Raw genomic sequence first — 17,836 nt, 5'->3', positions numbered from 1 at the left:
CTAAAAGCACACCACATTGAAATATTATAAAGTATTACAATGAGATATGTAAGCTAATTTGCATATTTTAATACTTAAAACAAAACAATATCCTATTTAAGTCATGAAATGAGTGCCTGTCCGGATAAATATGTAACAGTTTTTTTCTACAAAATTTTCAAAAATAATATTTTCAGTGACAAAATGTTAATGTTTGATTAAAATTCTTATTTTGCAGTGTGGAAACATGTAAATCCATGTTATTTTTAATAAAACATTTGTCACATAATGCAGCAAATTTCGGTTTTACTTTAATTTTTTCGTGTCCGTATAAATTTGAAACACATTTTGTTTTGAAATAATTTATAAAATTAATTTGGAACGGAAACTTCAATGTATTTTTTCCTGTAAAAATTTTTATAATTACAAAGAAATAATTAAAGTCGTTTTTTGTCTTTTAAAGCTGAAAAATGGGCAGAATTTGACAGAACAATTGACAAATTTTACATTGTTGTTGTCCATTATTGATTTTATTTTTCTTCTTTGCGAAATTTATAAATTAAATTTTAAAATTTAAATTCTTAATTATTAAATGGAACCAAAAAAAGTAAGTGAAGCGTTGAATTTGTTTTGTAAGACATTACTTATATTAAGCAACACCTGTTATTCGAAATTTTAATATTTATCGAAATATATATATATTATTACTTTTGTGTTTTTATATATCAAGAAAATATTTCTAAAAAAATAGTAGCGAACGTAATAATTTATAATAACTAACAAAACGAATATTTCTTTTGAAAGGATAGAGAAAATGTGAATAAAATATAACTTGAAATTTTGCACCCCTTAATTGAGAAGTGCTTAGTTTGCTTATATGATAGATAGCGAAGGACGTCTATATGGATATACATGTAAAATAATTTGTAAAAGTTGTTAAATTTTTTTTTAAATTCAAAAATAATAAGGGTAAAAACAATAAACACGAAAAAAAATAAATTAGCGTAAAGCTTATACAGTGTATATATTTATAAGAAAAATAATTGAATATTGAAAATGATTTAAAAGTTATATTGATTGCATTGATTTTTATTCATTTCACAATATTCTCTTAAAATCACAAAAATATTGTTATTGTACGTATCTTTTACTGATTTGCTTTAAAATGTTCATACTAAAAAAATACATTGTTATACTAAGTAAATTTAGTGTAAAATTTACTTAAGTTATGAGAAGAATTAATTATTTTTTTCATATTTATGTCTTTACATTCCTCTGAACAGAAGAGTCAGAAATCATCTTCAAAATCGTGTGATGGAACATCAGCTGCAGTATCAAACAAAATAGATGATAAGATACAAAATGCTCAACACAAACAGTCATCTGAAATGGCATTTCGATGTGATTTGTGCAACTTTAACACTTCGTCAAAGGTGAAATTATCTATACATAAACGACGTCATGCCGATAAAGAAAAATTGAAGGTAAACTGATTTATTTATAAAGCTACGGTATAAATTAGATATGACAACAAAATATTCTTATAACAAATACATCATTGCGATTTTTATGTTATATCAAATAGATGAAAAATTGTATATAATATGATTTATAGTAAATTATTATAATTCTTATTTTCAATTATAGACAGCTTAGAAATCTTTATATTATAATTAGTAATACATATCTATACCGAAAACAGAAATCTATATTATGTGAGACTAGAAAACGTAAGACTCCGCTCACCTTGCACAGGATGGCTATAAATGTATATATTTAAAAAAGATCGTCGTATATCTGTCTATTTTAGCAGCACGATACAGATAGAATAATTCTTTTACTTTGCATTCTGACTCGCGATAAACCACTCGTGATCCGAGTGGTTAGTCCGAGTGGTGAGGATGGGAGGTCAAATTCGGAGAAGGAATTAATCTCAATTTCTAAATCATATCTGACTATATTTATACAAGAGGAATTGCAAAAAGATCATATATGTATAAATTACACCCACAAATAAACAATAAAATATAGTACCTTTATAATATTATAGAAGCTAATCTAAATATACGCATCTACATAAACGATCATCAAATAGAACTATTCCTAATGAGAAAGCTTATATTATTAATTATAGTTACCTGGGGAAGTAGTGAGAGAAATTTTGTATTTAAACTAACATCTGTTTTTACTCTTCTTTAATTGACACGTCCCAAGTATCTTAGGCAGAAACATACACAGAATTGTTAACGATTCTCCGTGTCTAATAGCACATTCAATTATGAATAAAAGTTCTAGATGTCTAGTGATTTATGTATCAGAACAAACGGCAAGTATGAAAGATCACTTTTACGTTTTAAAAGAAATCAGTAGACCAATCGGATTTGTCCACGATTCGTACTTTCCCTGCTAAATTTCGTGTTTTTTCAGGAACTCCTTCTCTACCTGTGAATAATAGAAAGCGTGCAGATGACAAGAAAAATATACGTGCTATATTTTTTGTGCTTAAAAATATTAACTAAGATATCAGTTTTAAGTATAAAATGTTTTATGTTAAACCCTCGGTTCTCACATTTTCTAATTTACTTTAAAATGTTTATATTAAAGTGAATATGTAGACATATTAATTAAGTAAATTCAGTGTGAAAAATAAATAAGTTAAGCTATGGATTAATTACTTCTCATCTTAACTTCTTTTTATCATATTAAGTCTTTACAATTCTCTGAACAGTATGTTCATATTTTATCTTTACAGTCATGTGATGAAAGATCAGCTGCGGTATCAAGTGAAACAGATGACAAGTCACAGAATGCTCAACATAAACAAGAAACTGAAATGGCATTTCGATGTGATTTGTGCAACTTCAGCACTTGGTCAAAGGAGAAATGGTTTGTGCATAAACAACGCCATGATGATGAAAATAATTTGAAGGTAAACGCATTTATTTACAACACTACGTTATAAATTGAATACTACAACACAATATTTGTGTTTAATGTATTAAACATATCATAGCGTTATTTATACTTTATATCAATAGAAGAGAAATTGTATGTAACGTGATTTCTAGAATATTATTATAATTTTTATTTTCACACAGTCTATAGATAGCTTACAAAACCTTTATTTTATAATTAGTAATACATATCGATACTGGAAACATAAATCTATATCATAATAGTGGGGAATTAACTAGTCACTGCGACATTTCATCGACAGGTCTACATCGGCAAATCCACACGAGACTATCTCGAATGAAGTCTCAAATTTCTCTTCTTAAATTAGTAATCCGTTAGGTATATTAAAGTAAGCTATTAAAATAAATATTATAATGATAACGTGACATTAATTTGTGGTTTTATCAGTGTGATAATTAATATTAAATATGGTGTAGTTTCCTGTCAGCATTTCCTGATATATCACACAGTAAAATTTGTTACTGAACTTACTTAAAACAAATTAAAAATTATGTAAATATTCAAGTGTAAATTACATAAGTATGCGCGAATACCTCATTTTTTCCTCTTCCAAATATTATTATCTTACAGTCAATAAATTTTAAATTACAATTGCCATTGAATTTCTTTTTTCAACGAAATACGATATATTATTCAAGTATTTGTTCTTGAATATACCACTGCAAGTGAAAGAATAAATTTGTCAACATCTAAATAAGCAAAACAGGTGGACATATAAATTATTATTGATGTTACTTTTTGATATAGAAAGATGTTAGTTATTGGTTTTGATGCCATCTCCTCATTTATGAGTTTCTTTAAATTCGATATTTCGAATTCATTGTCTTATGTGTAAGGAAAAAATTTCTTTATTTCGAAATAAAATAGCAAGTTTTATTTCAGCAGTTACTTTATTTTACTGTGTACAGAACTTTTATCTTTAATTTTAAAAATTTTTATGTTGTATTATACGTTCAATATTTATTTTTTAAATTTTCAACCTTGTATTTATAATTTTTATTGAAAAATATAAATTACGCAATTTTTTTTTCAATAAGCTATTCCTTTTGAAATTTAATAGTACATAATTAAATCTCAACTGATATTTTGTATGTATATCGACATTATTTGTCTTTAAATGTCATTGTTAAAGAAAAATAATTGTAACTGGGCATTCATTGTATCAATGTTTAAGTTAATGTCATTTAATAAGATAAAACGACAAAAAACTCGGTATTAAAAATCTAAGCTTAGTTTATATAAAAAACACCTGCTAATGAAAGAATAGAAAACAAGGATTTTATAGCGTGTATAATCTGTTTAATGAAAGCTCAGAAGTTTTAGTATTCAGATATATATTGATATTTTTATTATCTGATGTCGCGATTCGTTCGGCGGCAGATATATCGTGTTCTCTTTATATCTCGAGAATATATAACGATATATAACGATGGGCTACTGAAATAATATAAATATATGTATTAAATTATAGTTATATAATTTCACCTTTTCGAATAAAAATTTATTATCTGAGCAGCTAGTTGAACACAAGTAAAAACAAAATAGTTATTTGTAGAATTTTACCAGATAAACAGGCTGTTTGTAAAGTGTTTTAAGTTTTTCTCTGCTTTCAATGATTTTATAAACATCAGTATATTTTACTATCTTTATCAGGAAGTAATGTCCGTGGTAAATTATTTACTAGGCATGTTGTGTCAAAATAAGCCTAATCTTAATCGTTTAAAAATGGCCTATACTGAAATGCCTTACCCCCTGATATTTGAAATCATTGTTAATTTAAAACATGAAATATCATTGTATCCAGATAATCACTTATTAGAAGTATTTAGATGTTATTTTCTATTGTATATTTACCTAACAAAATATAATTTCTTGCAGAAATCGGCAGAAAAAACTCGAAAGGGCGGCTAATATCTAATTTTTTTAATGGCGAAAATAGAAAAGGATAAAAATAAAATCTTCCAATTAATTTATCAAAATTAAAATTACATTTTGAAAATCTTCAGCACCATATTTTTTAAATAAACTTTATTAATTTTTTATTTATTATTTTTTTGAAAATGCAATGAAGAAATTTTTCAAAATTCAAAACTATTCCTATTGAAGTTTTATTTGCTTTGAAAAATATTGATATTAATTCATCATCAATAAAATTTTTATTCAAAAGTGCAGTTTTTATGGATAATTTAAGAGCTTTTGCTTTTAAAGAATTTTTTCAATATAACATATACTTGGGATGTTTTCTATCTTTAATTAAATACTAATATGGTCAGTCCATATGCTTTACGAAATCGTTAACTTTATTACATTTCACATATGGGAACGTACTATTGAATTTTAATGCCATCATTGTAATATTTTTATGTATTTTTATTGTCGTCAATTTCTGGCCCAATACAAGTATATGTTTAAAACTCAGAATTAGCGTATAAATTGAAATTCCTTTAAACAGATAAGTCTAAAAATTAATCATGTTGTAAAAAATAATTGTTTTATATTTAACTAGCAGATAGGTCTGGCGTTGCTTGGGCAAAAAGTAACGATAGCGAAGATTAAGATTATAATGTTATAGTTAATTTTACCCGTTTTCAAAGAATGCAACAATTAGGTCCCCATGTTTCCAGGTTAATCAGAAAATTTTTAGATGGGTTAATAAATGTTCGATTTTTTGCAAAATCGAAAAAACCGCATCTGCGCCTGTAAATCTTGCACGTTGCTTTCTCTTAATACTTCCATTATTGACACTTCCATTGTTGGAAGTGTTAGGCCTTAATCCTGTCCCTCTCCCCGGCGGGGGGAATTTCGAAAAATATCTTTTTAGTGTGCGTTCTCGTAACGTATCCTATGTACCAAATTTCAACTTTTAACTCCTAACCGTTGGGCTCTGCGCTTATTATTATTATTATCAACCAGTCTCGATTATATATCAATATATAGATTGGAGTTTTGTGAATTTAGCCTGTAATTCGAATGTAAACTTTGTTAAATTTTTACTTAACTTTGTGAAGAAAGTTAAGTAAAAATTTTTATTTATCAATAACTACATAGTTTAGTTTTATTTTGTTATTTATTTATTTTTAACTTTTTCCCTTTCTTCGCCAGAGAGAATTTCCACGAACTCTTTCTTAATGTGCATTTAATGATGTACCCTGACTTTTAACCAAATTTCAACATTTAACTCCTAACCGTTAAGGCTATGCGCTTATTATTATTATTATTATTATTATTATTATTATTATTATCATTAACCCATTTCGAGTATATTACAAGATAATAGCTGATGAGTCAGGCGGTGACCGGGCAAAAAATAACAACAAAGGTTAAGATTATTAGACTATTTCGTACTTCTAATCATTATATTATTCTAGATAGGTGACATCGAGAAACGAAAGACTACGTTTATCGATGTAGTTTGCTTGGGCGAGCAGTTTGAGCAGTAATATGTCACAAATGAAAGATTATGTGATTCATTGTTGAGAAAAGAAAAAATATGAAGAATATTACAGATATGGACGGAAAGTATAATAAAGAAATTACAGTAAGACCTCGCATAACGCGGGGGGATACGTTCCTAGCCGTCAAAGCGCTAAACAAAACAGAGTTAAACGAGGTCATTTTATCATAGAGTAAATAGAGATCAGTGGCGTGCCGTTATTGGAAGCAGTGGATGCGCCGCTTCCCTTGTGTTTTCTAAAAAATAAATACATATTAATTTTAATTTTATGAAAATAATCGCACAATATTTTATTATAACCGCATTATGTATCTTATTACAAATTTCTATACTACACGTGAAAAAAAAATAAGATTGCTATTGTATATTCGAACATTAGTGGCGGAGTGGAATCACTGTATTGACAGAATCCAAAAAGCCAGATTCGCGCATGCGCATTACAGAGCACCAACCTCACCCGATTTAGCTGATGGAAGCCTAGGAGCTTGGATGGATGTTTTGGTTCCTCTAACCCGCTGCTTTCTGTCGCTAGTTCCCCCTCGCCACGCTGAGGCCTCTTCCCTACTTGGGGGTTACCACAAATAACTTTGACTGTAATAAAGTTGAAATAACAAAACAATCACCTTGAATCATTTGTGATCATAATGATAGGTTTGGTTTCGAGGCATATTAATAGCGAATTGAAGATTTAACCTACCATAATTAATTAATTGTAATTATCATGCCAGTAACGAATTCGGCTGAAAATGACTGTGATGGTACCATAAACTGTAGCGTATAAGGTGGTACCATTATGGAAACGAGAATAATCGCGTATGTGGGTTCCAGACAAGAGATTATTCTCGTTTTCGAGTAAACCGCGAAATTCTCGCACCACACCAGATGTGAACAACAAGACTCGGAACTGTTCCAGTATGTGTCAAACTATCTGTCAAGGTCTTAGCGTAATACACACTCTGACACGAGCGCTTATAAACAGGTAGATCATTTACTCGCGAGTCTATGAAATGTTGGCCGAGATAAACCTAAACCTTCTTGAACAAAATGGAAAATTTTTGATAGATGAAATGATCGTTAAAATTCTTTGACATCAAACAAGGGTATAAAGAACGGCCTGAATTATAAGTGAATGTGTTATTGTTTTATAAACAATCACCGGGCAGAGTCGACAAAGAGGTACCAGATGGACACCTCGAATCGGACCATTCCCGTGACCCGAAGAGGTTTCATCTTGCACGTGGAGACAAGGAAGACAGCAATCGGATAGAGAGAAAAAGGGCGAGAAACTGATCAAATTTACGGAAGACAAAAGTAAACTTAAAAATCCTGGGACTTCAAAGTAAGAAGAACGCTCTCTCACAATCTCATCTAACCGCTCTCTGGATATAGTTCTGTGTGCTAGTGTGAGGAATTTGTGCCGCCCGGAACGCCGCAGCGAATCTCATCCCGTCGACAACGCCCAAGGACTTAGACTTGCATGCCCCGGGGCCTCTACAGACGAAGGACCGAGGAAGTAGAACTATAAATCTGATGTAAGCTATGAATGTTTCTAAAATAAAGGGTTTTAAGTTGTAAAACACTTGTCTTCACTTGCCTCCTTCGCCACAGCCCACATACGTGGTTTCTTCCCCCTGGACTCATCCTGACGCGAGAGATTAACTGAACCCCTGTCTGTTTGTCGGAAATCTTGTCAGCAAACAACACACTCTGGTGTCAGAAAAGTGGAACTTTGAGTTCTAAATCCCCACCAGGTCGGCTATCATACACGTGACCCGAAAAAACATTTGCAAAATTTACAGAATAGCAATGTTAACACTTGAAATTATTTATAACATCAAGACAGATGTTTAAACGATCCATTATCGGAGAACTACTGCTACAATAATTCTGTATGCCAGTTTTAATTCTGGTATACAGAATTATTGGATAGCTGTTGAGATTTTCTTCCCTATTATCTACAGTAGCCTTATACAGAAAAAAAATGCTCTGATACGTACAAATAAATTTCGTTTAAATGCAAAAAATCTAAAGTTAATTTTATTTCTTCAGATAGATAGATGTCTTTACTATTCGCTAGGAAATGCAACTTTGAATCACTATATACTAAACTGTGAAAAATTTGCTTCTTTTGGTACAACTGATGGTTGTCGCAATGTTTGTATTTCTACTGACAACAGGATACAGGAATTGATTTTTAGAACAGACTCTTTAGAAACAGTTTGAAAAAATATAATTTCATCGTAAACGTTTTAATACTTCTTCCTAGAGGAGAAATCCTGTAATGCGTATAAAACATATACGCATTATACGAATCAATCGGAATAATTACAAATATCATCCGGATTTGAAATAGCGTGATGGGCATATTACTTTGTAAAATGGATTTAACATAGCCTAATAAGAAAATAAAAGTAGAAGTTTAGTCTTGACTAAACTTATGTTTTAAATATAATTTAATTTTGTTTTCAAATAAAACAAGCCACATCTTTTGTTTGTTTCCTGAAATAGCTTCATCAGGTAACGTGAATTGCAAAATCAATTAATAGCAATTATATGGGAATGCACGGCTTCTATGGTACTTGTATAGCTAATCTTTCTTTCTGCCTAACAAACATTAAATCTATATCGAAATTTTGCAGAATAACGTATTCAAGACTGTTAATACAGTCTTGAATACTGTATTATACCGAAGTTCGTCCAGTTCCCAAATTGGCCTGCCATTTCGCAGTTTGGCTAGATATAACGATACTGATTTAACTCCAGTAACTCCTTCATATTTTCTGAATTAAATTGTATAAGATCAAGTGCCTGACATTAATACTAACGTAAACAGAAATGATCTAAATCGTACATTACTCTGTATACAAGATGTTCGTAAAGAACTTAAAAGATGTAGAATAGAATATTCCCTAGTCAAACGATGTTGCAAATTAAGAAAGAATAGTAATAATGATAGTGTTTCAGTTGATGCCACATATTTGTTACCAAAGGGGATAAGAAAAGATTAATAATCTCTAATAATAGAATTGTTGCTTAGTACAGCTAAAATCTACAGATGAGAAATAGTGAGAATTGTCACTCTCCTTTTTCTTTAATTTTTTTTTCAAACCATCAACTTTCCAGAAGTTAAACTGTTTGAAAAATTTGAGGGGAAGAATTTTTTCAAAAACCGATGTTTCCAAAATTTTGTAGGAGGATAAAGCAACACAAACAGAAACTTAAAGTACAATTGAAATTAATCACGATAAACATTATTTCCTACAAAAAAGTTAATTTAGAAATATGTTTTTATTGAGTATTGTAATTTGATTTTAATAATTACAACTTAATGACTTTTTCATTTGACCTCAAGCCAGAGCTGTCACTCTCAATGAAAAGAATTATTGCAACTATGTGAACAGTTGAATGACTGAAATGGATTGCTACAAACTTTCGAAATGCATGTCGTTAATGTAAAATGTTAATAAAATTGTTCGATTTATTATCGTTTTTTTTTCTAAACTCTTCTAATTTCCCTCGAAATTCGAACATCGGACAAAATGTTTTTCATCAGATTCTCGTAGTTACAGACAAAGCGTTCGAATGTGGTACATAAATTAAGATGAATGTATTAACGTTTTTTGTCGATTAAGAACTTTGAAATGCTTATGTGAGAATGCTGATTCCGGTTAACTCGTTCTATACGTACGGAATGGTAAATGAGATGAAATGAAGGAGATCCGTGAAATCTTTCTGTATCATGATCCAGATACCAGTTGAGATAACTAATCTGACCGCTAATTTACATAAAATTATGATAACATGTTACCTGACGTTCACATATGCCTGAAAGTAAGTGCTCAGAATTCGTGGAAACAAATAGAAGATGGCGAATTAAAGAATAAATGTCTAAATTCTCAGGCACTCAGGGAAAGCGACAATACGAGAGCGGTGGAAAAATATCTGTTATCTGCAAACGTTGAACGAGAGCGATGTTGGAAGCTGACCATTCACGTTTTATACAAATTATACAACAGCACCATTTGGACATCATGCCATGCTTCTGACATGAAGAGAAAGTGTGGTGGTTTTGCTGATAGTTGAGGATGACTTTGTACTCAAGTATCGCCTTGGGAGGAACTAAACTGTTATTCCCTCATGAATCAAAAGAATTAATAATTCGAAGTTTAGACTATTTACAAAAAGTCAAAATAACTTTTGAGTCTATCTTTATCCTTTTTTACACTACCACAGAAGTAACAGTCTTAAAAAAAATTCCTTTGAAGAACTCTTCTTAAAACACAGGTAAGAATTGGTAAAAAAAAAAAAAAACTTCACAAGGTTAAAAAAGATCAAGTGTTAGCCTTTCCTTGTAGGTTTCTGATACTTTTACAATTAAAAACTCAATCGAAGTTTAGACTATTTACAAAAAGTCAAAATAACTTTTGAGTCCATCTTTGAATTATGAAGAAATACATCCTGAGTTATTACAAAAATTGTAATTATATGCAAATAATGTAGATACTCGTAACTACCACCAGAGGGCCAGAAGCAGTTTTAAAAAGTGGATAAAAATGGAAATGGTGAAGAATTTCTTTGAGTTTTTAATTGTAAAAGTGTCAGAAACCTACAACGAAAGGCTGACACTTGATCTTTTTTAACCTTGTGAAGTTTTTTTTTACCAATTCTTACCTGTGTTTTAAGAAGAGTTCTTCAAAGCAAATTTTTTTAAGACTGTTACTTCTGTGGTAGTGTAAAAAAGGATAAAGATAGACTCAAAACTTATTTTGACTTTTTGTAAATAGTCTAAACTTAGAATTATGAAGAAATACATCCTGAGTTATTACAAAAATTGTAACCAAAAGAATTAAATTTAATAAACATTTTTCTTACTCCATATTTCATAGTTATGTGACTAGCAAGATACACATAAATAAATACACATAAATAAACTCAAGCATATTTTTACGATTTTCAAAAACACTCAAAAAAACTGTACATTTTCCACATTTAAGCTTACAATAGCGTAGATCTATTTGAGAACCCGGTTTATCTGATATTTATATAACAATCAGATTTTCCTTTTTTCCGGGCTCATTTCTCTGTTCACTAAATCCCTACACTAAATCTGAATATCTCGTTGGAAAGATAATTGTTTTCTTAAAATTTTAGTTTTATATNAATAGCGTAGATCTATTTGAGAACCCGGTTTATCTGATATTTATATAACAATCAGATTTTCCTTTTTTCCGGGCTCATTTCTCTGTTCACTAAATCCCTACACTAAATCTGAATATCTCGTTGGAAAGATAATTGTTTTCTTAAAATTTTAGTTTTATATGAATAGGTTACTGAAATATAAGCAATTGAAAATTGAAAAAAAAAAAAAAAATCGGTAGAAAGCTGTAATTCCTTCTGTTTTTTTCATCCTATATTCGGGATTAAAAAATAAAAATATGTATAAAGAACAAATTTTAAACTTAAGGGTTTCCTTTCATGAAGATAATCTTGGAACATCAAAGCGAAATGTTAGTCATGTGCATACCGTTTTCAAGTGCTAAGCTTATCTTTCCCAAAAAAACTAAAAACAATTTGACTGTCATACAAATAGTCAAAATGATTAACTTGACCTAAACTTTTTGCAACTCAATTTCTTGTTTGGATAACAATTAAATGTGAAAAATATTATAAAGGGGGTTGTATGAAATTTTGCAATAATAAGTTTTTCTTACATAAACTTATTATTGCAAAATTTCATACAACCCCCTTTAAATTTTTTAAATAAATTTAAATTAAAATCTTTAAATTAAATTTTAAATTTAATATAACTTCCGAAATAAGGTGAGAAATAATCCAACATTGTTGTATTTTTTATCAGCAATTAGACTTGTTTGTCGTTATTTAAAAATAATTTTATGCATTTCCAAACGTTTTCATTTTTTTTCTGTTGAACATGTTTGGAATTCTAATATAGAAGTGTTTAAAAATTTAAGAACAATAGAAACATAAAAACACAAGAATTGTTTACGTTAATTCGGTCAACAGTAAATATAACTACAAACAATTTGAAAATCATAAAACTATGAATGGAAAATATAATAAGGAAAAAAATTTTGAATTTTACATTTATATTCAAACAATAAATGTGTTTCTAATAAATTGTTGACTTGAATAAAATGAATGAGTTGAACACAAATTTACTCATATTTTCTTTAAATTTCAATTTTAAAAATGAAGATATTTACAAAACGTAATTACCAATTAGATTTTATGTATCAAGAAATGAAAAGTTCATAATAAACGAAAAAAAATGCAAGATTTATATTGTTTATAACATCGTTACCAAATCATTTGTGTTGCAAAATAACATTCAGAAGTAGTTAAACAAATTAATGAAATTTTGCTTCGTGTTCTCTACGAGACACCTCGTCTTCAAATTTCTTTTCACAGATGTGACATTCTAGTTCGAATCCTTCAACTATCACTTCTGAAAATATTTCCAATTCTGGTAAATGTTCCAGTTCGTTCATGTTTAAATATTCATCTCTATTCATAATTCCAGTATTTTCTGAATCGCTACTAAGAGTTTCCACAACAGCTTCTTCACATTCTACTGATTGAGATTTTTTACCACTCGTTGATGGTTTTTCCATTGATTCTTTCTGCTCTTTCTCTATAATGTCATCTTTTACATCTTGAATATATTCAACGCTTGCCTAAGAATTTAAAAATGTATATAATATAATGTAATTCAGTCAATTAAACTAAAATGACTATCATTGTATATTCAAATCATAATTAAAGTCAACAACATCATTTAAAACATTTATTTTCTGAAGATAAATTTATAGAATGGAATTTATAATTTATTTTTTAATTTACTGTTGTAATTAATGAAAGTGAGTACTTTTACATAGTAAAGTACTATAATTTTTTGTTTGATGGAATATATTTTAACACGATAATCTTTATACACAGTACATTAATATGAATTCATTTTAAATATCTACCAAAATATTCTAACCTAAAATGAATTCGTATTTCCTTAGAATGAATGTTTCCTTAAAGTTGATAAATTTTTGCGTCATGTGAACTAATAGTCTATATAAAAAGATCCTGTGGCCTTTTTTGAAAGAAACTGAACTATAAGTAGCATATTATTTGTTTCATATAAGTAACAGCTCTTTACGTATTTCAATGGAAACAGGAACTTTGCTCGTTACGTAATGACATAACGTATTAACAGTTTAATTTCAAATATATTTATATCAAAGTTTACTAAAATTTGACATGTTATTTTGGAAATTTTAAACGATATTGGGGTATAAATGCTGTTGCTTATGTACTAATTTATATAATACTGTACTTTTTTATATATTAATAGTTCAATTTACATAAACAATACTAATGAATGGTAGTAGGCTATGAAGATTGCTGTATGAAGTTAATTAATTACAACTGGTAATTACAAAATGTGACATCGTCGCAGTGCCAGGTAATGATAATATTTTCAATCGAATTCATATCACTTTCAATCCAGTCCGAAAGTTCTTACGAACATAATCGGGCATCTGNTGGTAAAATAGTAATTTCCTCCTACAACTTCGGTTGTTATTCAAGATACAGTTAAGGTTCACGCGAATACATAATTAAAAAAGATATAAAGTAAATAAGCAAAAATTACTACAAGTAAGTTCACAAATATATATATAGGCCTATATATTTGGAGGGGGAGAGTGGTTGTCTTCACATAATGAAAGTGAGTACTTTTACATAGTAAATACTTTAATTTTCTGTTTGATGGAATATATTTTTACATGATAATCTTTATACACAGTACATTAATATGAATTCATTTTAAATATCTACCAAAATATTTTAACCTTAAATGAATTCCTATTTCGTTAAAATAAATGTTTCCTTAAAGTTGATAAATTTTTGCGTCATGTGAAGTAATAGTTTATATGAAAAGATGGTGTGGCCTTTATTGAAAGAATCTGAACTATAATTAGCATATTATTTTATTCGTATAAGTAACAGCTCTTTACGTATTTCAATGGAAACAGGAACTTTGCTCGTTACGTAATGACATAACGTATTAACAGTTTAATTTCAAATATATTTATATCAAAGTTTACTAAAATTTGACATGTTATTTTGGAAATTTTAAACGATATTGGGGTATAAATGCTGTTGCTTATGTACTAATTTATATAATACTGTACTTTTTTATATATTAATAGTTCAATTTACATAAACAATACTAATGAATGGTAGTAGGCTATGAAGATTGCTGTATGAAGTTAATTAATTACAACTGGTAATTACAAAATGTGACATCGTCGCAGTGCCAGGTAATGATAATATTTTCAATCGAATTCATATCACTTTCAATCCAGTCCGAAAGTTCTTACGAACATAATCGGGCATCTGGCCCTAAGCTTTTCATATGTAGCCTCGGTTTTTATGTATCAATTTTTTTTTCTGGAGATTAACAAAGGATAGACTGACAAAGAAAAGAAAGTAGAAATGTATGTCTGTAATTTTAAAAATTACAGTTTAAAAATAAAGTAATAATTTATTCAGAATAAGACCTAATCAGCAAATATTTGAATAATTACAGTATTTGATTAATTATTGATAGAATTGATAGATTATATTTCGAAAAACTTTTTTACGTACTTTGCAGCATGATTCAATTTCTTTCTGTGGATGAATCTTTATGATGTGATTATTTAAATGCTCTTTTTGTTTGAATCTTTTGTTACAAATATTGCATGAAAATGGTCGTTCATTTGTGTGAGATCTTCTGTGCCGTTCCAAAAAAGAGGGACGTGAAAAACTTTTATTGCAGGAATCACATGGATATTTATTTACTTTCATTTCTTTTGACGAAATCTATTTAACATACGTTTTACAACTAAATTATTTGTTATACATTAAAAAAGAATTGAAATTAATTTATTTTGAAAAAGAAATTATATCTTAACGTTTTTAAAGAATTTTTCTCATTTCTATAAATTTTAAATGGTCATAGAAGGAAAATATACTTGGTAATTTATAACTATGATTTATTTAATCGCAGTAACTTTGAAATTTAAAACGAGTTCTGTTTTATAACTCTTATTAAAATATACATACGCTATGATAAAATAGTGTACGCTAACATAACAAGAAATTTAACAGGTAATTACTGTATTAACAACTAATTACGAAAAACACGGTTTTTCAAATTATAAAAAAAATGAAAATACAGTACAGTCGACCCCCCCTATAAAGTACGTTCCTATAACGACAATTCCTATAACGTAGCGAAAAAATTGTAGCAACTTTCGTATAAAGTACCTCCTATAACGTCGTTTCGCGACAAGATTGATAGAGTCTGGACCAATAGTGGATGAGCAGCCGAACTACTTTCCTCCGACCCTGCGCCACGCTACGGAGCGGCTAAATTGAGTTTGCTATCGTCTGTTTAGTATTATATATAAATTATATATAAATTAGGTACTGTACATATAATTATATATTAATTATATATAAATTAGGTACTGTATATATAATTATATATTAACTTAATTTATTGTAACTTTATTATAATTATATATATGCTTTCTGCCGCCTGGCAACACGCTACGGAGATTTTAGGCTAGTAAGTTGAGTTTATTATCGTCTGTACAGTATGTAAATTAGGTACCGTAAGTCTAATACAGCACTAATTTTATACATTTCTTGTGAAAGAAACACTTCTTATTCAACGGCCATAAAAATTATTTATATTAATGATGTCTCCAAAGGTCAAGTTATTTTTCTGCGAAAAATTCGTTATTAGAAATCGCGGCCGCCGTTTCATGTGCTGTTCCGCAACGAAAACCAGCTTTAAGCAACGGCGTAGTCGAACGGTACACACTCGGTAAGTAATCCTATAATTTTTTGTTTATAGCATAGTTTATACGGATTTCTCCCAAAAAATTATACGTGTTTTGGAAATGTTGAGTGGAATTAGTCTAGAATCGGTTAATTTTATAGAAGAAAACCTTTCGAACAGCCTTAGTCCGTAAAGTTCCCACCTATCGGGTTGCGATTGGCTCATGTATTTAATCATTCCTACAACGTAAAATTCGATTAGCGTGGAACGTATCTAAGCGTTATAGGGGGGTCTACTGTATTACAACAGTTTCGTTTATTATTAAAAACATCAGTTAATAAATTTTTGTACACTCTATCATATAACTGCGGTTTATATTATTAATCAGTAAATCTTTACGGACTTAAATATCGAAAAATAAAGATAATTACTTGAGATGAATTTGCTTGTGAATGTGGTTTATTCACGTGTTCCGACAAACTGCTTTTGTACTTAGTACTAAAAGTGCAGTTTTCATAGTTGCATTTAAATTTTCGTGTTTTCGAATGTACTATTTTGTGACCACTTAAATGTCCACTCTGGGAAAATCGTTTTCCGCAAATATTACAAACAAACGGTCTTTCTCCAGTGTGAATTCTTATATGATTGTTTAACACATGTTTATACTTGAATCTTTTTCCACATTCAGTGCATTGATATAACTTTTCTTCATCCTTTTTAAAAATATTTTTGATGTAGTTATACTATTAACAAATATTTTCTACTTACATATAAAAAAATAATGTTAAAATATACATATTTATTCAATGTGACATCAGAATTTCAATTTTTTTTTCATTAGAATTTAGAATGAAACGGTTCTCCAACAATATGCAATGTGTTAGAAAACAAACTAAAATTTTACTTACCATTTCTGATTTGAATTCAAATATTAATATTGTAAATTTTATAATTCAGTTTATAAATTTTGTCAAGATGAAAAAGCAACAATGCACTACAATAATGTGAAATTGATCAATTGTGCATAATTGTTAGAAAAAGAAAAGTAAAATTTTATATATAAATATATTCTTACTGCATTATCCTGTATACAAATCTTTATTCTTAAACTGATCTGAACTAAAGTTTCTATTAGTATTTATGGTTTCTTAAACCATAAAATCGACAATAAGCTATCAATATATATTACCTCAAAATATTGTAGTAGTACCGTATATATACTTTCATGGTTTTTGGCACTAATCATTAATCGTAATCTTGTTTTAAAATTTTCGATCAATTTTACAACGGTGTAACGTTCAATTTAAACCTTATATTATCATATAAAACACTTTTATATTATCATATAAAACACTCAAAATTTCTTTCTTGAAGTCAGTGATGGCCCTCTTGCTCTTCCTTTACAATTTGTCTTTAATGTAATCCCACAGGAAGCAGTTATAAGAATTCAGATTGACTGAATACAGAGTTCATTCTACGTTATTCTGGATTCCCTGACTTGATGAATAATGATGAAATTTCATTTTCCAGGATGATTCACTTGGTTTATTCACTATGGTTTAATTGATAAATATCGATCTAAT

The 17,836-nt window shown here is 28.8% G+C and overlaps 2 protein-coding genes across 4 annotated transcripts; one reads left to right on the top strand and one right to left on the bottom strand.

The window, feature by feature from the left end:
• The first annotated feature begins 458 nt into the window (after window positions 1-458).
• LOC111630760 (zinc finger protein 64 homolog, isoforms 1 and 2-like) lies at window positions 459-4,966 on the top strand. 2 transcript variants are annotated; one of them, XM_023374906.1, is made up of 4 exons: window positions 459-586; window positions 1,263-1,463; window positions 2,732-2,908; window positions 4,834-4,966. In XM_023374906.1, the coding sequence occupies exons 1-4, from the start codon at window positions 572-574 to the stop codon at window positions 4,864-4,866; spliced, it is 426 nt and encodes a 141-aa protein (XP_023230674.1). In that variant the 5' UTR covers window positions 459-571; the 3' UTR covers window positions 4,867-4,966. The 2 variants fall into 2 exon arrangements, with proteins under 2 accessions (XP_023230674.1, XP_023230675.1); XM_023374907.1 differs by lacking the exon at window positions 459-586 and adding an exon at window positions 794-893.
• Window positions 4,967-12,651: 7,685 nt separating this feature from the next.
• Window positions 12,652-17,273, bottom strand: LOC111630780 (zinc finger protein 37 homolog). Of its 2 annotated transcripts, XM_023374927.1 has the most exons (4): window positions 17,162-17,273; window positions 16,685-16,966; window positions 15,071-15,286; window positions 12,652-13,104 (listed from the first exon to the last, which is right to left on the bottom strand). In XM_023374927.1, exons 1-4 carry the CDS (start codon window positions 17,162-17,164, stop codon window positions 12,778-12,780), a joined length of 828 nt encoding a protein of 275 aa, XP_023230695.1. In that variant the 5' UTR covers window positions 17,165-17,273; the 3' UTR covers window positions 12,652-12,777. The 2 variants fall into 2 exon arrangements, with proteins under 2 accessions (XP_023230695.1, XP_023230696.1); XM_023374928.1 differs by lacking the exon at window positions 15,071-15,286.
• Between the last annotated feature and the right edge of the window lie 563 nt (window positions 17,274-17,836).

This window comes from Centruroides sculpturatus, unplaced genomic scaffold, assembly GCF_000671375.1.
Source record: "Centruroides sculpturatus isolate CEXI.00-Female unplaced genomic scaffold, Cexi_2.0 scaffold638, whole genome shotgun sequence".
Lineage (NCBI taxonomy): Eukaryota > Metazoa > Arthropoda > Arachnida > Scorpiones > Buthidae > Centruroides > Centruroides sculpturatus.
Note: the sequence above shows the minus strand (reverse complement) of the source record. Positions and strands in the feature narration are given on the sequence as shown.

Excerpts from the sequence above, each read along its gene's own strand:
- LOC111630760 (XM_023374906.1), top strand. Across the intron at positions 1,464-2,731 it reads CCGATAAAGAAAAATTGAAG|TCATGTGATGAAAGATCAGC; the intron begins GTAAACTGATTT and ends TTATCTTTACAG. Across the intron at positions 2,909-4,833 it reads ATGATGAAAATAATTTGAAG|AAATCGGCAGAAAAAACTCG; the intron begins GTAAACGCATTT and ends AATTTCTTGCAG.
- LOC111630780 (XM_023374927.1), bottom strand. Across the intron at positions 15,287-16,684 it reads CACAAGCAAATTCATCTCAA|ATTTCGTCAAAAGAAATGAA; the intron begins GTAATTATCTTT and ends TATGTTAAATAG. Across the intron at positions 13,105-15,070 it reads AAATTGAATCATGCTGCAAA|GCAAGCGTTGAATATATTCA; the intron begins GTACGTAAAAAA and ends TTAAATTCTTAG.